At 35.4% G+C, this 25,200-nt stretch overlaps 5 protein-coding genes across 7 annotated transcripts in view; 3 read left to right on the plus strand and 2 right to left on the minus strand.

The window, feature by feature from the left end:
* LOC105222689 (glucose dehydrogenase [FAD, quinone]) overlaps window positions 1–15,488 on the plus strand; it is a 52,661-nt gene extending 37,173 nt beyond the window's left edge. For both annotated transcript variants that reach the window (XM_011200113.4, XM_049449188.1), the window contains exons 4-6: window positions 13,597–14,001; window positions 14,198–14,529; window positions 14,585–15,488. In XM_011200113.4, coding sequence (XP_011198415.1) covers window positions 13,597–14,001; window positions 14,198–14,529; window positions 14,585–15,397 — 1,550 coding nt within the window. In that variant the 3' untranslated portion in view covers window positions 15,398–15,488. The remainder of the gene's footprint in view (window positions 1–13,596; window positions 14,002–14,197; window positions 14,530–14,584) is intronic.
* Window positions 15,489–18,554: 3,066 nt separating this feature from the next.
* On the plus strand, window positions 18,555–19,521 carry LOC105222691 (general odorant-binding protein 84a). 2 transcript variants are annotated; one of them, XM_049449189.1, is made up of 5 exons: window positions 18,565–18,688; window positions 18,767–18,842; window positions 18,911–18,972; window positions 19,038–19,164; window positions 19,239–19,521. In XM_049449189.1, the coding sequence occupies exons 1-5, from the start codon at window positions 18,614–18,616 to the stop codon at window positions 19,331–19,333; spliced, it is 435 nt and encodes a 144-aa protein (XP_049305146.1). In that variant the 5' UTR covers window positions 18,565–18,613; the 3' UTR covers window positions 19,334–19,521. The 2 variants fall into 2 exon arrangements, with proteins under 2 accessions (XP_011198416.2, XP_049305146.1); XM_011200114.4 differs by having other exon boundaries at window positions 18,555–18,842.
* On the minus strand, window positions 19,239–20,564 carry LOC105222692 (tRNA-uridine aminocarboxypropyltransferase 2). The gene is made up of 2 exons (XM_011200115.4): window positions 20,372–20,564; window positions 19,239–20,317 (listed from the first exon to the last, which is right to left on the minus strand). The coding sequence occupies exons 1-2, from the start codon at window positions 20,467–20,469 to the stop codon at window positions 19,567–19,569; spliced, it is 849 nt and encodes a 282-aa protein (XP_011198417.2). The 5' UTR covers window positions 20,470–20,564; the 3' UTR covers window positions 19,239–19,566.
* A 476-nt stretch (window positions 20,565–21,040) lies between these two features.
* On the plus strand, window positions 21,041–22,513 carry LOC105222694 (serine/threonine-protein kinase 16). The gene is made up of 3 exons (XM_019989113.3): window positions 21,041–21,361; window positions 21,415–22,009; window positions 22,068–22,513. The coding sequence occupies exons 1-3, from the start codon at window positions 21,249–21,251 to the stop codon at window positions 22,317–22,319; spliced, it is 960 nt and encodes a 319-aa protein (XP_019844672.1). The 5' UTR covers window positions 21,041–21,248; the 3' UTR covers window positions 22,320–22,513.
* LOC105222693 (G patch domain-containing protein 11) lies at window positions 22,455–23,758 on the minus strand. The gene is made up of 3 exons (XM_011200116.4): window positions 23,442–23,758; window positions 22,916–23,383; window positions 22,455–22,860 (listed from the first exon to the last, which is right to left on the minus strand). The coding sequence occupies exons 1-3, from the start codon at window positions 23,483–23,485 to the stop codon at window positions 22,554–22,556; spliced, it is 819 nt and encodes a 272-aa protein (XP_011198418.2). The 5' UTR covers window positions 23,486–23,758; the 3' UTR covers window positions 22,455–22,553.
* Between the last annotated feature and the right edge of the window lie 1,442 nt (window positions 23,759–25,200).

Here is a 25,200-nt window from a genome sequence, read left to right on the forward strand (position 1 = left end):
CTTTAACATTAATTTTACCAGCAATTTGTGAATTCCATCCGCAAATAACTTTGTTGGCTTGGCGACCAAGACCAAGGTATCAAGCAAAATTTTTATACCCTTTTCTGATATGAACCATATAACCGTGAAGGTGCTCTGCATCGACCGAATGGTAGTTCAAAGGGCCAAATTCCGGGCTATAAGGTATATTGTCTAGTGGCAAATTCCAGGCGTTTTCGCAAGACGCTCGTTTCAATTTGATGAGTTGTTCTCGGGAGCGTAACCCATTAATAGTATTATTAGCTTATAATGCATTGGCGTTATCAATATTCGGGTTTGACGTTGTTTGGCTACTTAACCAGGTTTGACACATAATTTTCGTGTTTACGGTTTTTTCATCAGCTGTCACAAACCGATACAAAAACGACTGGCGGCTGCTTCTAAACGCTTTTAATGCCTGATTGAGTGACTCGGCTACTTGAGAGTTTGCGAGCTCTTCTTTTGCTTGGGCGTATTGCATCCTATTCCCCATCTTAAAACCTCTAAACAATATTCGACATATTTGAGTGAAAAAGAAGTTTTAACAAACATATTAATATTTAATGATAATCATTGATTTAAAGAGTGTAGCAAGGCGCTATACAAGGCTTTTATACACTGAACTGGGTGTATTAGATTTGGCTCGAACCCAAAAGAAAACATCCTAGGCCCTTTAATATATGTACGTATACGGCCATTTATGCCGTTCTGTCTGTCTACTCTCTATATACACAAACTAGTCACTCCGGTTTTGAGATATCCATCTGAAATTTTGCACCGGTTCTTTTCTCAAGAAGCTGCTAATTTCCCAGAAACGTTGACATCGGAAAACTCTAGGATATAGCTATCATACAAACTGAATTATCAAAATCATGTTTTTGTATGTATTGTTTTTTATTTGTGAAGGGCATTACAGTTTCTGTACAATTGAACTTAATGTTTTTTTTCTTGTTTTGAGTTGTTCTGGGATTATTACACATCTCCAACATCTTAACCTAACCTAACCAGTGGTTGTACCTCGGTCGCCATGAAATATCCAAAACTTAAATAGATCTTATTTACCACTTTTTCTTGAAATACATATACACATGTATAATACTAAATATATAGTTACTATTTTTAATTTTTTTTATTTTGTGTAAATTGATCGTGAAGTTAGTTTACATAATGTGTTATGTGGAGTAATAAATAAACCCGCTCTAGCGCTCAAAATGTGGGACAAGTTAAGCTTTGTAAATGACAATTGTCATAAGCAATTAAAAGTGCTAAATCAAACGAAAGTAAAAATGTGTAAAATTGTTGTTTTGGTAGAAGTGTACATGCATAAGCGAAATGTTGCACTTCAGCACCCATTATAATGAAACTCGTTGTATGCAACAGCGTACCACGTGTAATTATACGTTAGGTAGCGTAATTAAAATTTAGTCACAATCAATGCATATGGCTGCAAACAAACACCCATACACATATAATATTCATGAAATATTTGAACATGGATATTTTTATAGTATATTTATATATGTATTTATTGCCGTTGGACTGGAACTTCTTTGTGTTCTGGTAGGTTTTAGTTGCAACAACTTCTTTTAAATAAGAGCACCACTCATTTTTTCCAATAACAAAAAATTATTCAATGTAAAATTCAAAAAAAAAATACTTAAAAAGTAAAAAAAAATATATTTAATCAAACTCCACTGTTTTTGATAAGATACAATAACATAATAAGCTAATTTCTTATTGTCTGAATAATTATTGCAAAACTGGATTTTATTCTATGTAAGAGGTCGTGAGTTGAGCGATTTGTAAACATTGTTCAGGCGTTAGTATTCCATGATGAAATGCCAAATAATTCCAAATGCACTTTACTCCAACTTCAACACCGGAAACGTACTCTAATAAATACAAATTAGTGACCACACGAATTTAATGTCGTCACAAGTGTTTTCAAGTTTTTCAATATTTTCATTTCATAAGTATTTTTTTACGCAAAATCATTTTAATATGTTTTTTAACTACGTCTATCCAAGCAGAATGCTTAAAATAACGAAATATTTCCAAAATCAAATTCAACTCTCTTCCGCTGCTTTTAGGGGGGTTTCACATTGCAAGCTGGTAAAATTAGTCAGACAGGATATCGAACACTTAAAATATGGCAGCTTGGGCGTAAATGTTACATATTTGAATTTCGAAATTCCTTGTCGCCGCTCATTAATACTTGAAATTGCTAAACGACGGCAAACATATCTTTCTTGGACGTGTGATTTTTATTTTTATTTTTTTTTACAAATATCGGCAAACCAGTTGGTATAACATACATATAAATACTGCATGTATCTATGTATATGTATTAAGTGTGCGTTGCGTAAGTGAGCACTAAGTGCACACATCACTAACCATTTGCTGCAACGAGTGACAAATGATGGAATGGTGGATGACTGAGTTAAGTTTCCATAAAAGGGAATTTCTCGCCAACAAAGATGTTACATTGTAGTTTTCCGTTTTTTGTAGGCTACATAATAACAAAATACATATATCAACAAAAGTTTAAAAATATATCAGGAGCTAAAATAGAAAAGGGTCTCTAACCACTGAAAGCAGGACAAACACAAAAGCTCTTTGTTAGGTACCTAAAAATATATTCGTTCTGGTAGGGACGTTTCCTTAGATTTAGATTATTCTCTTGTTTTAGAGCGGACTCGTATCATTCGATTTTGAAAATCTAGGAGTTTTTAATAGGGAGCTACAAAAGTAGACTGACAGAGACAGCAAACGACGCCATATTTTTCCCCGCTCTTCTGACATTTCTCCTCAGTTATGTTCACCATTTTATTACGGAAAGATATACGATACAACAATGAGTCGAAATTATTAAAATTTACTACCGAAATGAGTCGGTAGCCTCAACTTTAAGAGCCCTACGTCGTATTTTCGTGAATTAAGCTGAGAACAACTTGAAAATTATCAAGATTCTCATCGAAAAGTCATCTTCACTGAATGGCTTCGTCAATAAGCAAAATATGCATTATTGGTCAGGCAGCAATTCACACGTACTCCATGGGTCACCATAGCATCCCGAGAAAATTAAGGTTTGGTGCGCGTTTTGGGCCGGCTTGTGATTGTATCTCGCACTTCTTCGCTACCGTTCATTGATAACCGACTATTTTTGGTCCGAATTGTATGATGTGGACTTGGACAATATGTGGTTCCACCAGCCCGGCGCCACAAGCCACACAGCGAATTTCACAATCGATTTATTGAAAATCAAGTTTGTTGAACGTGTTATCTCACGAAATGGCCCAGTAAATTGGCCGCCTCGGTCGTGCGATTTGATGCCGTTAGACTATTTTCTGTGGGGCTACGTCAAGTCTATGGTCTATGTCAACAAGCCAGTGACGATTGACGAACTTCATATGAATATTGAACGTGATATATAGATGAACCGTTAGTTCATAACGTTGCTGTTATTTTACATATGTACATACATATAACTGTACCTATATATTATCTATAGATTCTAGTTTTATTATGTTTTTCTAACAGAATCAATAATCATAGATCTGTAATGACATAGACACATAAATGAACTATGACATACTAATATAATATAGTCCCAAAAAGTGCAAAAACTGGTTTGAATTTTTATCTGTTTGCAATTTCAACGACTTTAAGAATCCATTTGTAGTCGCAAAATATAACGCCGTTGACCCTCCACTTTGAATGAATGCATTCTTAATGGTTTGCAAAATTAATCGGTAGTTTGGCATTCAAATGCAGTAAGGGTACATTTTTATAGTCGTAAATTTGTTTGGCAATATGCTACGCCAAGTTCGTGTTTTAAGTCTTTGGTCAAGCGCTTGAACGCCGGCAGCTTGGTGACCTGCGGAACCGCTTGCAATTGGGCCTAAATAATCAAAAACAAATGAAAAAGTCTTTTGTATTACAAGCATTACTGTAAAACAAGTTTACCGTAAATTGCTGATTTTTTGTAGCTAATTTATGACTGAACCGAACATTAAGTTTGCAATTTTTTATTCTTCTAACAATGAATTTTATATTGCGTGTAAGATGCAGCTTATTTTGCTATTCTTCACTTCATTTGTTTTACAAATTCAAGGCTTTATGTTACTATTTGATTACTATGAAAGACACATACCGGTTTGGCTCCACACATTTAAGGGTGAACTGCTGCAGCTCAAGAGCACAATTGTCTTATAATGTCATCTTTTAATAAGATACAAGTAATTGCAAACACTTCATAACTGAGAAAATTTATTTATATGCTTTAATCATACATATATTTTTATTAAAATTACCAAAAATCAAATGAAAGTAATCCCATTTCGACTCAAATTGATTGGAGTACATATTCTAACCACCACAGACGCTGCATTTTAAGCCACTAAAACCACTAATGTTATTATAATGAAGTTTTAATGCTATAGTTCATTCTCGATGCTTACAATGTTCTTTGAGAATGAAGAAAGTTCCAGCAGTGTTGACAGCAGATCGCGATCAAAATAGTAAAAGTTGTTCCATGTACTTCATCAGGTTTGTCCACATATAGCCTAGCCGGTACTCCTAAGATCCAGAGTGCTTTTATATTAAAATTCGCCTAATTCTTTTCTGAGCGGGACCAAGAGAGCGGGAGAAAATATAGCTCGTTTGCTGTCCCTTTCGGTCTACTTTTATAGCGTCCTATTGAAAAACCCATTATTTAAGATTGGAGCTTATCGCTCAACGACCACTTCTATTATAAAATATTATTATTACACAAAATTTTTCTCTACTAAAAAGTTTGACTAGTTCTCTAAGCTTAAGTGCTATACAATAAAAGAAGAATTACAGAATTCTATACACTCACGAAGAAATTCAATGCTACTGTCTAAATTATGTAAATGCGCCCTGAATTTCTCAACTGCTAATAGTTACTCGCAACATTTTGTTATATTCAACATAATTGCAACCAAAATTTTACAAAATACAAATTAAAGTCCGCCTAAAACAAAAACAACAAATATGCATAAATCTAACATGAAGAGAATTAAAGTAAAAACATAAAAATTCAATTCTCATGATAGTTGGTCTCAGAAAGATTTCGTACATATTCGCGCACTAAATGAAGATTTCATGTACTTGACCTTGTTGTTGTTGCATTGTGCTTTACTATTAGTAAAGAGGAAATGCGCGAAGCGTGTGATGCGTGTGCTAGAGTTGGCATTGAATGTTTGCGTATGTACGCCCATCCATAATTCAGCAGCAGCAAGTCATAATTAACAAAAATAAAAACAAAACTCATCATTTGAGAATTAAAGGTGAGAATTAAAAGCCCACCTCCTTAAGGTTTTGATTAATTTAAGTTTTTGTAAAATAAAAATTGTTCTTAATCTAAAATTGGGAAGTAATAATGGATAAATTCATGTAAATTATTTGAACGCTTCGCGAATGATTGATTAATATGTGTATGACACAGCCTTAATTTTGATTTAAAAGATCTTAAGAATAGAAGAACAAGTTTTCAGGAATTTTCATAAAAATTTAGTCAGACATTACCACAAATGTTCCGTACCAACCTTTCAAACCGACCGATATATACGGTCTATGTATTTCGTGTATGAAACCATGAAGTCTGACACAAATTATATCCGTTTAAAAAGATTCGAGTTCTTTATATTCCGTACAAGGAAGCTATGAAAAGATATAGGCGGACTATGACTACTTGTGGCTCAGAACTGGCACACATCAGTAGCTATATATTTAGTAGATTTGTAAATTGTTAATGTAATTTTCGTTTTCCAAAGTGTATAAAGAGTTTATTGTGAAAAATCTTGTAAAGGGTGATTTTTTAAGAGCTTGATAACTTTTTTTTAAAAAAAAACGCATAAAATTTGCAAAATCTCATCGGTTCTTTATTTGAAACGTTAGATTGGTTCATGACATTTACTTTTTGAAGATAATTTCATTTAAATGTTGACCGCGGCTGCGTCTTAGGTGGTCCATTCGGAAAGTCCAATTTTGGGCAACTTTTTCGAGCATTTCGGCCGGAATAGCCCGAATTTCTTCGGAAATGTTGTCTTCCAAAGCTGGAATAGTTGCTGGCTTATTTCTGTAGACTTTAGACTTGACGTAGCCCCACAAAAAATAGTCTAAAGGCGTTAAATCGCATGATCTTGGTGGCCAACTTACGGGTCCATTTCTTGAGATGAATTGTTGTCCGAAGTTTTCCCTCAAAATGGCCATAGAATCGCGAGCTGTGTGGCATGTAGCGCCATCTTGTTGAAACCACATGTCAACCAAGTTCAGTTCTTCCATTTTTGGCAAACAAAAAGTTTGTTAGCATCGAACGATAGCGATCGCCATTCACCGTAACGTTGCGTCCAACAGCATCTTTGAAAAAATACGGTCCAATGATTCCACCAGCGTACAAACCACACCAAACAGTGCATTTTTCGGGATGCATGGACAGTTCTTGAACGGCTTCTGGTTGCTCTTCACCCCAAATGCGGCAATTTTGCTTATTTACGTAGCCATTCAACCAGAAATGAGCCTCATCGCTGAACAAAATTTGTCGATAAAACACATTTCGAACCGAACACTGATTTTGGTAATAAAATTCAATGATTTGCAAGCGTTGCTCGTTAGTAAGTCTATTCATGATGAAATGTCAAAGCATACTGAGCATCTTTCTCTTTGACACCATGTCTGAAATCCCACGTGATCTGTCAAATACTAATGCATGAAAATCCTAACCTCAAAAAAATCACCCGTTATTTAGAAATAATATGTTTGTTTTTATTATAGCTGACATCTATTTAATACTTGTTCCAGTCTCACGCGTTGTCTGATATCTTTGTTGGCAACTCCTAACTAAGTTTTCCGCATATGGCATAAGCAGCGACCTTCAAGTATTTTAAATGTTTTATTGATAGTTTTGCTTTCATTAAAACCCAAACATTACTGGATTGGCGTCTGATAATTGTGATGGCCAATCTTAAGTAACAATATGGCTTTCTTGTCTCCATTGCGTACAGAGTCTGTTCCTTTGTTTTGGTGCATTGTCTTCTTGAAGTATATAATGATGGTTATTGTGGCCGTAAAGTATTCCAGCTGACTTTAGTAAATCCTTTTTATATAATAACGGCGCTCTGGTTTTTGTAAAGTACCTCCAAACACTATAAACACTGTAAGCAACATGCAACTTTTGGGGGTATTTAACACTCCTTCGAATAAATGTTTTTCCTTGTAATAATTTTAAATAAAATGCAAAATTTTAATAATTCATCAATATTTATTTTGTCGCCTTCAAAGTAATCCCCACCAGATGTGATACACATATGCCAATGATTTTTCCAGTTCTCGAAACACTTTTCATCATAAGCACTTTTTGGGATGGCCTTCAACGAATTTTGTTTCATCTTTTCGATCGATTGAAAACGGATTCCATGGAGTGGCAATTTTAATTTGGGGAACAAGAAAAAATCACATGGAGCCAAATCTGGTAAATACGCTGGTTGACCGATGGTACTCACTTCATTTTTGCTTTAAATTCAGTCACAATTGTGGCTCTTTGCGATGGTGAATTATTATCGTGTAAAATCTATGAATTGTTCTTCTACCGTATCCGCCATTTTCAACAGATGTTCTCACGAAAACGCCTCAATACGGTCAAATAAAACTCCTTATTGACCGTCTGACCCTCCGGAACAAATTCATGATGTACCAAACTACGAATATCGAAAAAAGGTAATGAGCATCACCTTGATTTTTGAGCGCCTTTGGAGTGGGTTCTTTTATGGTTTCGGCCCGTTTTTTCCCTCCATTCGGATGTGATTGTCCAAAGACCTGTTTACTGCACTCTTTTTTTAAAAAAAAAATCAGCTTTATCCAGACGAGTTGAGCAAGAACGCGTTTCATGCGCAAAATGTCCACCAAAACCATTCGAATGGACTCGCGAGAGATGTCGAGCTGTCTTGCCATCTCTCTAACACTTGCCTGAAGATTTTTAAGTACCATATCTTTCACATTTTTGTCTCACAGGAAAGCCATTATTAAAAAAGAATCCTCTCCAGAGTTCTATAATATATCTCACAGATTTACAGATATGTATTTTCGATAAAAAAGGTCGCAATTGATATTTTGATCCACATTTTCGGTATATGGGGATTTAAATAGTTTTAGGCTGACATGGACAATGTTTGCTTACTGGAGAGTGAAAGAATCAGATAAATTATGTTATATGAGAAGTGGGCGTCATTGTTGTCCGATTTCGTTTTCGTACTGAAACATAGAAATATCGAGATAATATCATAAACTAAATATGTTTTACATCAGTCGGGTAGGTCCTGAGACGTGGATTTTCACTGGAATGTCGGCGGTGCGACGCCTATCGCCCCATTTTCAGCCCGGCTCCTATAAAATCCTTTTATATCATTTTAGGTGTAAAATTTAATGAGTCTTGCACATTTATTTATTGATTTATCGCACTTTTAGTAGTTTTTAACGGAATCGTTATATGGGGGGAGTATGAAATGTTTAGTTATCTCTTCCTTACATGTTGTTAACTATTTTCGATCACTTAAGCAACATGTTGCGTCATTAAAACTAAATAAAATGTTTTAAAAACTAGATCCATGGAACCTCTCATGCGACAGAGTCTTTTTCAATTACCCATATTTATTTTTCATTGCTAGGACAGAAATCCACATATAGATGACAAGTGACGCTTGGGTAGATTATACTCGATTGTAGTTATGCTAAATCTTTTATAGTGTTTCCAGCTTAGAACTACCTAAATATTAAAATAAAAAAATTGTTATATCTCCAAAAACCATGGTTGAAAACAGGATAACAAGACATAAAGAAACTAGGTTACGCGGTCAGAAACCCGGTAAAACAGGTGTAGTGCAGAATGGGTATGTTAGTGGATAATGAGCATGTAGGCATTCAACTAACCAACAAACATATGTACTCAATTAATCAATATGTTTAATGAGACCAACGGGCGCTAAATTCAAAATATTTCCCAAACAGGTTTTGCGTGCCATAAATTGTCGTCAATTATTAGCAGTCAATTGCTGGTAGCCAGTCGTAGGTATAGTCGCTAAAAGCTGTTGATATCAGAGCGTACACCAATAATCGCTAAATAGCTGAAAATACAAATTTCAACTGGTCAACCGGTAACTCATTACAAATAAAATTAATTACTAATTTATGCATGTATGTATGTATGTGTAATAGTTGTGGTGCTTCGGTGCTTGGTGTATCTAATTTAGTGTAAAATAAAGGAGAAGCAAAATAATTACTTGCAACGTTCCATTAAATTCATCAACAGCATTGACGAGTTGCAAGAGCTACTTGCGTGTGTGTGTATGTGTGTGTGTGTAGGACAAGTAGTATATTTATTTTAACCAAAATAAGTGATTATGAATGATTATGAAAGTCATCTTTTTTTACACATTTTCTCTGTTTACTTAACTGTTGTGAAAAGTAATTATGTGATTTCCATTTCTTTATTTATTCACTTGCCTTTTTGAGTACCTTTTGTTACAAAACAAAAGCCAAAGATAATGTTTTTGTGTATTTAGCAATGTAAAAACAGCTACTCGTCTTTGAAATTGTCTAATTTCTGGAATTCATTGGGTTTCCCTGCAAAAGCCAGAGGGCTTAGAGATGGCTCACTGACGCCATCGCGCAATTAACCCGTGAAAATTGCGCCATTTAACCACATAATTTGATATTCTCCAACCAGAAATAGAAAAAATCAAAAACGAAGAAAAAGTAACGGTAAATGCGAGGGTTTTAAAGTGCCGACTTGCAATTGATTCACCGAAAATCGTTGCAAAGCACCTTTGAACTGTTTCGCCGCACGAATTAGTGGGCGTGAGATGAGAAAAAAATAACAATAAAAGATTCGTTAAAAGTGAAAATAAAAACGGTAAAAGCGAACTGGATTCTTCTTGTTGAAATCAAGATTGCACCAACGATACGTCAACTTTGACATTAACTTAACCGCAAGCTAAATGAAGACATTCGACAAAAAAACAGATTGGAATGATACGGAATTGGGTGAGTATAAGTAGAAGCGATTTTAAAGCAACAAAAATGGGGAGACAGTTAACTGCGCAAAAAAGCTTCCAACTTAATTGCGATGATTATTCGAACCGTGGGATAGTAAGGAGGCAACAAATGAAATTGAAGAATATTTAGATGAATTAAATTGAAAACAAACTACCATAAAAGCACCGTAAAACACTCATAAATTATGCAAAAACGAAAAAATAACATATAAATTAAGACACGATAAGATAAGATAAGATAATATATATTAAAAAAAGTAATAAATAAACTTTGTGAAAATTAAACTGAAATTTCTTCCCTATCACCGCTCAAGCCGTTGTTGTTATTTTTGTATTGGCAACCTTGCTTTAAACTGTTTTGTTGGGAAAATCTCGGAGAATATCTCAGAGGCCCGAAGAATATCCTTTTTTGACGTGCTATAATAAAAGGGTTCAGGTGATGATGAGACTATTTCTATTTCTAACTAATAAAGTGGTAGTTTTTGGCATTACTAACTACGATTATTGGACTTTTAGGCCGGAGCCTTTTCTTACTTGCCGTCTCACTGCATTGGCCACAAACTACTGCTCTGCACTCTATCACTAGAAAGCTGTCTCAGTGCAAACCTCATACTCGTAATAACTGCTGATCCTAGTAGAGGTACTTTTTTCATTAGCCTTTTTTTTTGACAGATGACGAGTGAGGGATGTCAAGCTGTCATGTTATTTTTATTCAGTACGGTTTGGCATTTCAACATTCAAAACGTTCAACTTTATTACGAAAAGTCACGTTCTATAAAGCAACACCATCAGCCATCTTTAGACCCAATGGATAATATTCGACCGAATAGACCACGTCCAGCACGCGGTGAAAATAATATAGCAACTTGAAGAGATTAAAGAGCTGCCATTCCATCCAGAAAAAACAACGTTTTGGTGTGCTTTTGGGCTGGCGAAATCATTGGTCCATATTTCTTCAAAAATGATGCCGGTGAGAACGTATCCGTCAATGGTGACCGTTATCCCGCCATGAAAACCGACTATTTGATGTCTGAAATTGAAGCTCGTGATCTTGGCGATATTTGCTTTCAATAAGGCGACTTCATTTCCTACACATGGATTTATTGAGAAAACACTTTGATGAGCAGATAATTTCACATTTTGGGGCGATCAATTGGCCACCAAGATCGTGTGATATCACTTCGTTAGATTTTTCCCTGTGGGGATATATAAAGTCTAAGGTCTATGCGAACAATCCCGCTTCGATCCAGGCCTTGGAGCAAAACATCGCGCGTGTAATTCACCAGTTACCAGTCCAAAGGTTCGAACGGGTCATCGAAAATCGGACTCAACGGATGTACCATCTGAGACGTAGCCGCAGCCAACATTTGAAAGAAATAATCTTAAAAAATAATAAATACCAAAAAGTGTTCTTTCGAATGATAATAAACATTCACCAGGAAATTTGAAATTTCAGTGTTTTTTCTTAAAAAAAAGTAGGCAACCTCGAAATGGATCACCCTTAATTTTAATATTAAATTAATGTCTACAAAACTGGTAACCTTTTGGATGAGACACACTCAAAATCGTTGATTAAAATTTACTCTAGGAAAGAATCGACAGGCAAGAGAACGTAGAAATTTCAAAACCCACTTTTCTCGATGTTTAAGGGTATACGTAATTAGGAGGTACTGCTCAGGCCCATATGCCGGAGCTTATAAGCTATAATGCTATGTCCAATGGCATTACTCTGCCTAGCTTTTTCGGTAAAATAATTCAGTAGAAAATTAAATAGCCTTAGAGATATAACTCCGATAAGCCCTAAATAGACTCAATTAAGGGATGCCAATTTCGCTGAATAGTCAGTTTAAATCTCTACTAAATAAAACTAAAAGAATTTAAGAAGTTGAAAAAGTTTCTCCCACATTTCATTATTCGATTAAAGGCGGCTTAAAAATTGAAGGACTTCTTATTTGTCGAATGATATCGGATCAGTGAAAAATTTATATACAGGATTGTCTTTGAAAATTAGTTAGACTTCTGTTCGATTGACTGCTCAGCCTATTTCCATTGATGCTGGATAAGAAAGAGGTGTTGAAAAACTTTTTGTGGTGTCCGTCTTGCTATCGTTAGGATTGTTTAAAGTAAAGTAGTTTGAGTAGTTGGCCAAAGAAGCTTCCGATAATATACATGATATACCGTAGTGATTTAAGCTGTCAGCACCGAAATACTTTTACAAATCAGATGCCAAATAATAGTAGCCGTTATATGAAGACGAAACCAATGAGGAACCTCTACACAACTCAAATAAGCCCGCTTAACACATAATCATATTTTATTTCGAATATATTTTTTATTTCTGCCTTTATATTCCCAAATTACCGTACTGATTCAACTAAACAGCCATTCATCACTTGCGATTAATTAACAAAGAATTTAGATAATTTTCACATCGTCCTCAAAGAGACTGCTGACAAACGAGACATGATTCAATTGCAAAAAGACACTGGATTGGATTTTTGTGATTTCATTAATCATTTGAAATAAAGTGCTTAATAAGGAATGAAGAAAAAGTAAAAAAACTGGAATAAATTAATTTAATGAAAATAAATGTATAAACTTGTATAAGTTTATATTAATTAACAAAAAAAACTGTTTTATTGCAATTTCATTAAATATAAGATTAATTCAAATTATTCAGGCTATAAATAGAAGAGTGTGAAGCTTCAATTAAATATGCTGAGTCATGTAAAGTATTGCGGAAGTGCGGCGCTTTTCATTTCTTATCTAAAGAATGGTGGATGATGTGATGAATAGAGAAAAAAAATTAAAAAAACATTAACACATTTAAAATAAATCTAAATAATATATTCCAAGAACGTCAAATAATGCGTACTTGAAAAAGGTGATTTTCTTTTTTGAAAATTTTCATAAAATTGTCGTTAAATTGCGATCTCAAAAACATTTCATATTTCATCAACATTTGCAGACCAATTCTCACCATGCTAAACAGTTGTGACCCGTTCAAAGTCTTATGAAACGGGGTTTTGGATGCTATTTTTCCTTCTGTCTGTCAAAACAGCTCGAAAAGTGTTTTCTTATTATCTAGAAAATCTTGTCATTAAAATGCCTGGAACAACTTTTATAGATTCCAACCGGAGATGCAGCTCTCCCAAAGAGTATGACAATCGAAAAAGCATTGAATTTGTTGTTGTACCACGCCTTCATCTGTTTTTCTGTGTCAGTTTTCCTACTAAATAATAAAGCGTTGGCCTAGGTGGTTCCTCTGTTTTCAAAAGAACGCGACAAATGGAGGAATATTCTGCACGATAAAATAGTAAGCTTCATTCAAGATCGGTACAAATTGTATTTATTACTTTAGAGCACAGTTGGGCCTTAACATATTTGCGATTTTAACGATTCTATTCATTTAGCAGTTCCACTAATGCATTGTTTTAAGAAGAGCCGTATGTCAAATAAGTAAATATTAATAAGACATTTTATTCGTTTTCTTCTTTCATTTTAGGTGGCGATGAACCGGTTGGTACGCAAATACCTTCGATGGTCCCGAATTTCTTTGGCAGTAGTATTGATTGGGCGTACACTACCGAGCCAGAAAGTAGTGCTTGTTTAAACTCAGAAGGACGGCGTTGTACTTGGCCGCGTGGCAAAGTTTTGGGTGGCACATCGGTACTAAATGGCATGATGTACATACGTGGCAATCCCGAGGATTATGATAACTGGGCTGCATTGGGCAATCCCGGTTGGTCATTTGAGGAGGTACTGCCGTTCTTTATGAAATCAGAGGACAATTTACAATTGGACCAGGTGGATCAGAGCTTGCATGCGAAGGGTGGACCGCTACCAGTTTCACATTTCCCTTACAATCCACCTTTGTCGTATGCAATATTGAAGGGCGGCGAGGAGTTGGGTGAGTACAATTATTATATTCATAGAAAAAGTAAAACCATCTCCCTTCCCCATTTTAATGGGCATTTGTCTCTAAAGTAAACTTTTTTGACATCATTGCTCTCCTTTTAAGTGGAGGAACAGTTTTGTGATATATGCTATAAGAACTTCTTATATGCGTGTACATATACTTAAAGCCCCATGTTATCCACTTTCAGGCTACACGGTGCAGGACTTAAACGGTCGCAACTCCACCGGTTTTATGATTGCCCAGATGACATCTCGCAATGGCATACGTTGGAGTTCGGCACGTTCGTTCCTACGACCAGCACGTAATCGCAACAATCTACACATTCTGCTCAACACCACCGCCTCGAAGGTGCTCTTCAAGCCCGACAGTAAAACAGTTGTTGGCGTAGAAGTTATGGATCAATATGGCAGCTCACGTAAGATATTCGCTAAAAAGGAAGTGATTGTCAGCGGTGGCGCCGTCAATTCACCACAAATACTACTGCTTAGCGGCATCGGACCATCTGATGAGCTAACAAAGGTACAATATGAGTCATAGATTTGATTGTTAATAAGCTTATTCTCATTCGATACAGGTGAACGTACGCCCCATACACAATCTTCCCGGTGTTGGCAAGAACTTACATAATCACGTTGCCTACTTCACCAACTTCTTCATCGACGACGCAGACACGGCACCACTAAATTGGGCCACCGCTATGGAATATTTACTCTTTCGGGATGGTCTCATGTCGGGCACCGGCATTGGAGATGTCACCGCAAAAATCCATACGCGCTACGCGGATGTACCGAATGTGCCCGATGTGCAACTGTACTTCGGCGGCTACTGGGCCAGTTGTTCGCGTACTGGTCAAGTGGGCGAACTGCTCTCCAACAATATGCGCGCCGTACAGATATTCCCCGCAGTGTTGCATCCCAAATCACGTGGTTCCATTACGCTTGCCTCCAACGATCCGCTGGCACCACCGCGTATCATCGCCAATTATCTTACCGAGGATCGCGATGTGAAAACGCTCATTGAAGGTATAAAATTCGCAATTCAACTGTCACAGACAGCACCGCTCAAGCAGTACGGTATGCGGCTGGACAAGACACCGACAAAGGGCTGCGAATCGTTAACTTTCGGCACGGATGCGTACTGGGAATGCACAGTACGACGCGACACTGACCCGGAAAATCATCAAGCCGGTTCCTGTAAAATGGGTCCTGCGAGCGATCCGTTGGCCGTGGTGGATCATGAGCTGCGCGTACATGGCGTGCGGGGCTTGCGTGTCATGGATACGTCCATTATGCCACAGGTAACATCTGGAAACACACATGCGCCTGCGGTTATGATCGCCGAGAAGGGTGTGTACATGGTGAAGCGTGCATGGGGCGCCAAAGTTTGACGGCTGGACGCAACGTGGACGCTGCATAGAGTAATTTAAAAAAGAAAGCAAAAAAAAAATGCAAACATTTTAAAACAAATTCAAGAAAAATCATTAAAAACATATAGAAAAATCGACGAAATAAAAATTTATTATTAAAGTAATTATTTTAAATTAAAAATATATTTATTAGTATTAAATCTATTATTCTAAAACCACTTCCTGTCCAACTTCCAAACGGCACTTTAGTTAACTTAAACCATTCACGTAATTTTAATATTCGACCTAAACTAGAAACTATTGGGTGAACCACTCACGACTCTCTGCCGCGCTCCATCGTTGCCTGACCACATTCAACACAAACACGTACACTTCTAAGTACATATCCACTAAAGAATACACTTTATGACCTTTAATGTTAATCTAATTCCTCGCTTCAATACCAACCAACCAACCGCACGAGGTTAGGCTTATTTTGAAATCTTCCTAGAAACAGAACGCGTTATAAACATCGTTTTCAAATAGTTCAAAATATTGGAACTGTATGCCAGTATGTAGTTGAAAAGTAACCTGATGTCGGTGCCTCTTCAAGTAACCGTAATTTATTTTATGAGAGAGTGATTGCACAAAAACTCTCTCAAAATAATTTTAAATCGCTTAAATAACAGTTATATTCATAAAGCCTTGGTTTTGTAAGAAATATAAAGATAAAAATCTGCAGATCTTCAATAAAATGTCAGAAAAAAGTTCAATAGAAAATATAGTTGCTTGGGAAGAAATGCAAATATTTAACCTCAAATTCTTTATATTGTTCTGAAGAATCTACTAATAAAAATACTAATCAGACCGAAAACATTTCAAACCAGAATTGCATTATCTTTAAAAGAACTATATGTATGTATTTGTATCAATTATGTTTTTGTTGGATATTTCCTATAAAAAAATTGTATTTATTATATCTTAATTTAAACATTATATCTGAACAGTTTCTTTCTTGACTAGTAGAATGGAATGCGTGTTCCTACTTGTATGAAAATATCTTGTATGTGTATCAGATTCTATAAATAAATAAATAAATGAGAAAATAAAAATTTTGTGTCTCATAAATCAGACGAGATATCACAGCAAAATGCGGTAAGAAGATTAACAAAGACTGGCGATAGACTCATCACTATTCTTAATAAAAACTGAAAGTACGATAACTCTTTAGCTAAACTTGGAAACCAGCTGTAAAAACTTGACTACAATAATGCTTAGTCATAAGATTGGACCTCAACAATATTCAGTACCAGTCTGAAGTCAAAGCATCGCACGGTTTCGCGAGAGTACATCGCTGGTTTTGTTTTAAAGCGAAGATCCGTTGTTTTGTAAAAGTGAAGAGTCAGGAAGACTTTCGTTCCTACTACCGCAATCGCAATTTTTTTCTTTATTCCAGAAGTGCCGGATGTGAACAGCTCCTACCTCTCAATGTGACAGATGACAGATGATTTCTGTGTCGAGCTTTTCGAACTGAGACTACTCCCCAAACTCGTCAGTTTCCTTCGGTTAATCGTCTAATTGTTATCTAACCCGATGTATATGAACTTGTTAATATTCAACATGATGCTTATGCTGCGCCGGCTAGATACAATATAAATAGCTCCTTTGCACCAGTGTAAAATAACGAGCAAACTGTGCCACCTACTTTTGTTGGAGAGAAAATTTAAGGAGCCATTAAAAGCTATTAGTGGAGTCTCATAGAAATAAAATACCTCTCCGAGATCTTATATTTACCACTAGTCACGCTTAATTCCTAAAGGATCGAAAACTGAAAATCATACTTATAAAATCATATCACCAGTTAACTCTCATTTCTCAAGTTTTGTGGAACATAATCAAAAGATACTCAAAGTCTAATAGGAAATATCATATTAATATACATAAAAATCAGCTTTTTTACTTTCTCATTGAGAAATTCACAAACCGTGTTTTATTCAAACTGAGCGCATCAATGCACAGGACGACAAGGTCGTGCCTCCAATAAGCCTAAAATATTCGGGTTTACTTGTAACAATTTACCAGCTTATCTCATAATTTAAGCCACTCAAAACAATGTGGTTCCTGGGTATATCATTGAACTTTAGTTAAGTTATGTTTCCATGACCTTTGGGTCTACTTAACAGTAACCGAGCAGGATTTTTAACCAACCAACGGTTAAGAAGTCGGCAGTATTTCTCAAAGAGATTTTTAGAAAACACTTAAACTTCCATGCAAATTTGGACTGACAACCACCAGCAACTCAGCCAACTCAATGTATTGAGAATAGTGTTCTCGGACAAAAAATCATCGCTACTAAAACCTAACCAACATCAGATAGATGAAAAAATAATAATTTTAAATAATTTTTTTTTTTTCAGCAATTTATTATATTTTCTGAAGTTGACTTCACGAAATTTTAAAAATTAATAATTTAAAAGTAATGGCAATTTGTGTTGTTCCAATTTCAACCGAAGATCTTTCTATAATCCTTGAAGATCCGTCTAAAATCAATCGGGCAGAATAGATAATCCAGTGGCTGATCGAAGCTTTTTTAATTAAAAAAGTGGTGGCTTCAGGAAAAAATATCGTTCGAACAGACACTAGTGTTTCATGTTTTCAAAAAGCTGTAAAAATTTCATTGAAATCCAACGAACGGTTTTGGCGCTACAATGGTGACCACTTAAAAAAAAAATCATTTTGACCAAGACGTATTTCAAGTTTTACACTTTACGCTTACACTTGCTGCCAGCTAGCTCTCGAACATTCCCGAACTTTACTTTAAGAAAATGAAAAAAAGTGTTTTTTTAGAAAATCTGACTACCGCAAACCGCTTATGCCAATTCGAATTTAAAATAAACAAATAAAAATATATTAGTGGATGCCATTACAACAAAAATATATTAACGACACCTGCTAGGTGTAGGCATATTATTATTCGTGTACATACTAAAATACATACTAAAGCATTATTATATTGAAAAACGTAATTATTGCGCGCTGTATTGTTGCTGCACTTTTAAATAGGCAATTACAACGTGAAATGTAATGATATTATACTATCAATAGAATATAATTGACTTAATAAACTGAACAACACGCTCCACAATAATATATACACATTGTTCACACATAACTGACTTCCTGTAAAAACATATAAAACGAGTTGGCTTCCGGAGTTGCGTACTAGCTTTTGAAAGTAGTTAAAAAATCTAGAGAAGAATGAGTAACGGTAATGTATTTGTGATGTTACCGTTAACGATAATACAGCTTTATTGTGGCATTATGGTGTCGGCACAGGATCGCGCCAAGGATAATGGTGACATTTTTGTGCAGCACAAGGAGCAGCGAGAATGTGTTGCGCCAATTATGGTGCAAGCCAATGGCAGCGTCAGCAGTGAGGGCATGGATGTGGCGCATATATGCAATAATAGTTTTTCCATACCAAGCGGTAAGCACCAATGAAGAAAAATAATATTATTTTCATTAGAAAACATATTACGACTTTATTCTATCCAGATTATATTGTGCAATTCAATAGGAATGGCGACCTGCCAGAAATAGTTGACAAAACCGGCATGGTAAAATAGTTTTAAATATATACATACACATAAAAACACAATTATAATTTTTACCCGTTATATAGTGTTTCATACGCTGCTACTTTGAAAAGGCAGGGTTGATTAAAAACTGGCAATTAAATAAGGATTTGATTATGCAAACTATGTGGCCGATAAAAGCTGATTCAATTGCGATTTGTGAACCAGAAGCAAGTAAGACGTTACTAATACATATTTATCGTTGTATTATATTTACGCACATATATATTTATAAATATTGATCTTAGAACAAGAAATGAACGCTTGTGTACGTAGTTATGCCATCGCAAAATGTTTGATGAAACGTGGCTTTCAAGATACCTGCAATGATACTGTTGCCTAAAGTAGATTTTAAGCTTATTAGAAACTTAAAAAGTTCAATTTATTAATGGCAATGTAATGAAATAAAAACTTTGATTAGTAAATAATCTACATTTTTTTTAATTTAGTTTAGCTTTGTAAATGTGTATATTACTTTATAAACTAGCTATGACAAATTCAATAAATGCATTATTTCTACATAATATGTAAGTATAGTATTTTTCTAAAGTGATTTTGTATTATTTATGCCCACTTTCACGTTCTTTGTTGCTGCTGTTGCAATGTTGCATCGATTCTATTTGCTACATTCTCTTCGGATGCCTCGGGTCTACAAATTGTGCTGTAATTGAGCAAACGATTTAGGCGTTTGCCGATTTGTTTGGGATATTGTTGATTTTTTATGCGAAACTCTTTCGACTGATGTTCAACAGCTCCATTATCTAATTGGTACTTGCATAACGTATGCAGCGGACGTACTAATAATTGACGCAGTTCACTACGTTGCTCCAAAATGGATAAAGCTTGTGCAGCAGTTTCAAGAGTACTGAGGCAGCCTTCGGTGGGTTGTGTGCGTATAATATAATCACTATTGCCCGCAGCTATTAGTTTAACCTGTCGCATGCGATGTAGTATGGGACTACTGGCGTAAATAGCTTTTGCTTGCGGCCAGGTACCATCGATAAGCACTAATGTGAAATGTGCATCTTCAGACGGTGCAATTATCTGTGAGCAAAGATGTTCTATAGGCACAGAGTCTTTACTGGGATAGAGAAGTAAAGAATTTGGCGAGTTTAATATTGGTTCAAGCTCAGCTTGATTTTTCGTCGATGGAAAGCGCTTTCCCTTATATACAACACATTTTCCTGGTGTTACACCAAGTTGTAACATTAAGGCTGTGCGCAAGGATCGTTTCTCTTCGGCAGGATGTTGGAGTATAACTATAGAAGACTTAATGTTAATTGGTGGATTTGGTAATGACTGACACCAACAAACTACAGATGGTCGCCTAAAAATATTTGCAATTTAGTTGAGTACGCATCGAATTAAAGTTATAACTTACTTGCACCTATCACATTTATCACGCCTATCTGGCGGATCCAAGCTTATGCCAAATAAATCTTCACAACATTCTTCCAACATTTGAACAGAATTTTGCATTACAAATTTATTAATGAACTACCTTTTACTTAATAATAGTAGTATTTTACAACAAACGAAAGAACTAACCCAAACGGATCTAACCCAAACAGCTGTTCGAAACACAGGGTGAACGAGAATAACTAAATTTTAACTAACTGCGAACATACTTTGAGTAAACAATATTCTTTTTGCATATGTCACAGAAATAAACAGATACTAGAATGTAGGAAACCAAATCAATATATTTGATGTTAATTTTTTTTTTTTTTATTGGAAATAGAAACACGTCTTTAGGATTTGCAAAGCAAATATTAACAACTCGCCTAAAAGCATGCAAAAGTTTCTTGTTGTGTCGTACCCATTTAAAACTTAGCATCACAAAATAATATTTTACGGACATGTAAAACATTCTCGGAAATGTTAGATAAGATAATAAGTTAAATAGACGTACTAAATTACCGTTTAATACTGTAAATATCTGTTTTAAGTATTGAAGCAATACACCATAGCTTTAATTGAATTATATTTTCATTTATTCTGCCAACCCTGTGTTAATGTTGTGACAGCTCTCACTGGTCAGCAGCTGATTACTTTCATAAGAAAAAACAGTGTTTATTTTCTTCAAAGATTTGTTATCGTCAGTCTGAGCTGGTACAAATTGTGTTTTTCTTGTTTTCTGTTAAAATATTAATATTTATTTTTACAGTAGATAGTCAAAATTTACAATTTATTTTACGAGTTCTTCGCAATACTTCGCTCACACCAAAAGTAATTTTCTACCTTTTTATAAATACAATATGAATAGCTTAGGATGGACCTTAATAATGAAAAGAGGTTGTCTCTTCTGTTCCAAAGAGACAGTAAACATTAAAGGAACAAAATACATTATACGTGATCGACTGGCTCAGGGGTGAGTTGAAGAAAATGTTTTAATATTCCTTTCTAATATTGCGTTATTTACAGTGGTTTCAGTTTGATCGATCTAGCAGAAAATGCTACAACGCACAAACTATATGCAGTTAAGCGTATAACTTGTCATAGCATAGATGATCAAAATATAGCGCTGCGTGAGATTGAAAATTGTAGACGTATCGATTCAGAAAATGTAATTAAAGTAATAGACTATGAGCTGAAAGGATCTGCGGATATTGTAATCAATACCACTAGTGACCTATACATAGTACTGCCATACTATAAGAACGGTTCGCTGGCAGATCATCTAAGTATGCGTGCACGCAAAGACGATCATATGCCCGAAGCGCAAATTTTGCAAGTATTTCTTGGTATCTGCAATGGTTTAAGGGCGGTGCACGAAGCTAAACCAGTGCCGTTGGCACATCGAGACCTGAAAACAGCAAACATATGTTTGTCTGACACTTTTGAACCGATTATTGTAGATTTGGGTTCAATGACGGAAGCTCGTTTGCAAATTTGTGGGCAGAATGAAGCGCAACGACTGCAAGACGAAGCAGAGGAGCGCAGTTCAATCGTGTATCGTGCACCAGAACTGTTCTCAGTTAAGTCGTATTCCACCATAGATGAACGTACAGATATTTGGGTTAATAACACAATTATTTAAATGTCTGAATAAGATAATAATTTTGTAAATTTTACAGAGCCTTGGTTGTGTTCTTTATGCTATGTGCTTCTTCCATTGCCCCTTTGATTCGGTTTATGAAAAAGGTGACAGTGTTGCGCTGGCGGTGCTGAGCGGTAACATCAACATTCCTGAAAGTTCCATTTATTCTGATGATATGCACGATTTAATTAAATATATGTTGCGTATGGATCCTATGGAGCGACCCTTTATATATAGTGTAATCGAAAAAACCCAAGATTTAATACATAAGCTTGATGGACGTGTTTAGCTAACTATAACGTATGTATTTTTAATTTTTGCTTTTTGAAAAATGTGAATGATATTTTGACGTAATTATTGCATTTTGTGAACAATTTATATATGATGATGAACAATTTGATGATTATTATAGAAAATTTTGAAATTTTAGCTTAAAGTAGTTTTCTATATTTCTTAAAATAAATAGAATAACAATAAGTCGAATTATCCCGTTAACTTATTTGATTACGATTGAAAACATTATTTAATGTTCATCCCGCGATTCTCCCGGACAATTGCTGTTCATATCATCTTGATCTTTGTAACGTACCCCACACCAGAAACAAAATTTGTACGATGTGCGCAAATAACTGGTAAGTATTTCTAATTTCTCCGCGGAGGTATATTCTTCCTCATTATCATTCACTCCAGCGCTTTCATTCGTTTCGTTGGCTACTTCGTCCGAACCTTCCTCATTTACGTTTTCATTGCGTTCAGGCCAAAACCAACTAAGCTCGGCTTCTTTGATGCCGTTCTCTAAATCCAATGTTTCACAGGATAACTGACTTCGCCTGAAATTTTACATTATTATAAATCATTTCCACTTTGCGTTAAACTTTTACCAACTTTAAGGCACCAATTGCAAATCGCTCGTCGGCTTTTTCCTGTGCACGTTTACGAAATTGTTCTACCGTTACAGTTTCACCTCCAACGAGCCGATTTCGTAGCTGTTGCTCACGTTTTTGTCGTCGACGTTCGGCTAAATCACGTAACGCTGTTTCACGGCCTAAACCACCTCTATCAGATTTTATGCTGATACCAATTGGCTCAATAAGGCGGCTATCTGTTTCTTCACCAGACATTTTCTTGCCAAGTGCCTCCCCTGGTTTATAGCCCATTTTAGCAAGCATTTGAAAGCCCTTGTTCTGATTCTCTATTGGCTTTTTGAGCGATTCTTCTAATGATTTATTATTCACAATTCCTTTGCGTGCCATACTTTCTTGCTTTTGACGCTTAATATGTTCATTTTTCTTCTCCTCCAATGAAATCTGTCTTTTTTTATTGGGTTGTTGTACAAGGCTAGGCCGAACGTCTCTAAAAGTATAGTTTAGTAAAATTTTCCATTTATAAACATATTCAAACATGCTCTTACCCACAAAGGAACTTATCCGACATATAATCATCTTCGTCAGACATTACCAAAGTTATACAATTTTGATTAAAAAGTATTTGCAACTTAAATGCAGTTTTTCAAAGATTGGATTCCTCACAGATAATGTAATCACGGTTGCCACACTTTTCTTCTTGACTAAACATTTGTATGAAATAAGCATTTATCACAGAAAGGGGTTTACTCTTGCACGACTTCTGTTTTGATATTTTAGTAGACTCAAACCCCTCTAACTAGCATAATACCGTTAAGTTCCAACAGGTACAAACCAATAGGATTTAATTGATATCAGCAAACATTTTTTATTCCGACGAATAACAACGCCACTTTACAATTAGAGGAGTATGTTTTCTTACCAACACTCTAGAAATCGAATCCATTCGTCCCCTTATTTCAACAACAGAGAACGTGAAATATAGAGAAGGTTCAGGGTGTGCCGATTGTCAAAATGTTCCTCTTTTTGGAGGGGTTGAGTTTTCTATGAGTGGATTTCACCACAAAAGGAGGGGTTGAGTTTTCTATTAGTGGATTTCACCAATATTTAACAGGAGCGTCGAAAATAGCAGAATTGAGCATTTTCAGTGTTAAATGAGAAAACAATGCTAATTTTAATGTTTAGAAATGTACGCTTACAGATACGCGTATTTACAATGCGCAAACGGCTATGGATACAATTTATGGATATTCTCCATATATTTGATAACAAAGCTATGTATGTACTTATGTATGTGCAATTTGACCTATTTAATGATAAATTCCATTAAATCTGCTGGAATTTATAATAAAGTCATATTTCCATTATTACCTAAACAAATATACATTCATATGTACGAGTATATATTGGGCATTAGAGGTTTTGATAACATTTTGAAGACCAAGCCGTGTTCATGTAAACAAATTTGAAAGAATCTTTCGCATAATGTTTGTAAATTTGTCTACACACCAATTTGTGTGTAAATATACACACCCATTGTTTCATACAAAAACTCCGTTGCCACGGACAACAAATTGCCGAACTTCACGTTTTGTAAAAAAGTCAAACATTGTATTGTTGGTAGAAAATCCAAGCTATGCCGAAAAAAATAAACGAATGGCCGCCGATTGTCACCGCTTTCCTTGCCGCTGTACAGCTCCGCCTACAAACCAGCGTAAATATGTATGTTTGTGCGTGAGCTTCTATACATATCGACGCAGCTGCATAAAAATATTTCAGAATTACAAAATATTTTCTACATTCCTTGACAAATACAGTCAATCCCGTTTATGAGCCACAATCAAAGATGCAGATATTTGTAGTTAGTTAAAAATAAAAATATAATATGGCACATAAGCGAGTGTGGATACTTAAGCGAGTGGTACTTAAAACAATAATTTCTATGTATTTAAAAAAAAAAGCCCGTGAGATGCAGCAAAATATAATATAGGCTGTTAAACTGATGAGGGGGGGATTTGATTTTCATTTAAGCGGAGTACTACTTAGCCGGGATTGACTGTACACATAAATCAGATGAATATTGAATATTTTCTTTGAAATATGTATTTCTTGACTTGAAAATCGGCAAATAAACTATGGTGGCAATTTTATTCTAGATATATATTTGCGGGGTTGTCACTTTTTTCCATAAAATTTCAGAAATATATTCAATTTATGAATTTTAGCTTTTGAAATCGTCGCGAAAAGACGCTTGTAGGCAAGGCATGCTCGGGGACATGTAATGGCATCTGATTTTGTGAATGATTC

Source organism: Bactrocera dorsalis, chromosome 2 (assembly GCF_023373825.1).
Source record: "Bactrocera dorsalis isolate Fly_Bdor chromosome 2, ASM2337382v1, whole genome shotgun sequence".
Taxonomy (NCBI): Eukaryota; Metazoa; Arthropoda; class Insecta; order Diptera; family Tephritidae; genus Bactrocera; species Bactrocera dorsalis.

Bases quoted from the DNA above. Each gene is read 5' to 3' on its own strand.
- LOC105222691 (XM_011200114.4), top strand. From the start codon at position 18,614: ATGAGTAACGGTAATGTATTTGTGATGTTACCGTTAACGATAATACAG. The intron at 18,973-19,037 runs GTAAAATAGTTT...CCCGTTATATAG, and splicing joins TAGTTGACAAAACCGGCATG to TGTTTCATACGCTGCTACTT. The intron at 19,165-19,238 runs GTAAGACGTTAC...TATTGATCTTAG, and splicing joins GATTTGTGAACCAGAAGCAA to AACAAGAAATGAACGCTTGT.
- LOC105222693 (XM_011200116.4), bottom strand. From the start codon at position 23,485: ATGTCTGACGAAGATGATTATATGTCGGATAAGTTCCTTTGTGG. The intron at 23,384-23,441 runs GTAAGAGCATGT...CTATACTTTTAG, and splicing joins TCGGATAAGTTCCTTTGTGG to AGACGTTCGGCCTAGCCTTG. The intron at 22,861-22,915 runs GTTGGTAAAAGT...GTAAAATTTCAG, and splicing joins TTTGCAATTGGTGCCTTAAA to GCGAAGTCAGTTATCCTGTG.
- LOC105222694 (XM_019989113.3), top strand. From the start codon at position 21,249: ATGAATAGCTTAGGATGGACCTTAATAATGAAAAGAGGTTGTCTCTTC. The intron at 21,362-21,414 runs GTGAGTTGAAGA...CGTTATTTACAG, and splicing joins CGTGATCGACTGGCTCAGGG to TGGTTTCAGTTTGATCGATC. The intron at 22,010-22,067 runs GTTAATAACACA...TAAATTTTACAG, and splicing joins ATGAACGTACAGATATTTGG to AGCCTTGGTTGTGTTCTTTA.
- LOC105222692 (XM_011200115.4), bottom strand. From the start codon at position 20,469: ATGCAAAATTCTGTTCAAATGTTGGAAGAATGTTGTGAAGATTTATTT. The intron at 20,318-20,371 runs GTAAGTTATAAC...AAATATTTTTAG, and splicing joins GATAAATGTGATAGGTGCAA to GCGACCATCTGTAGTTTGTT.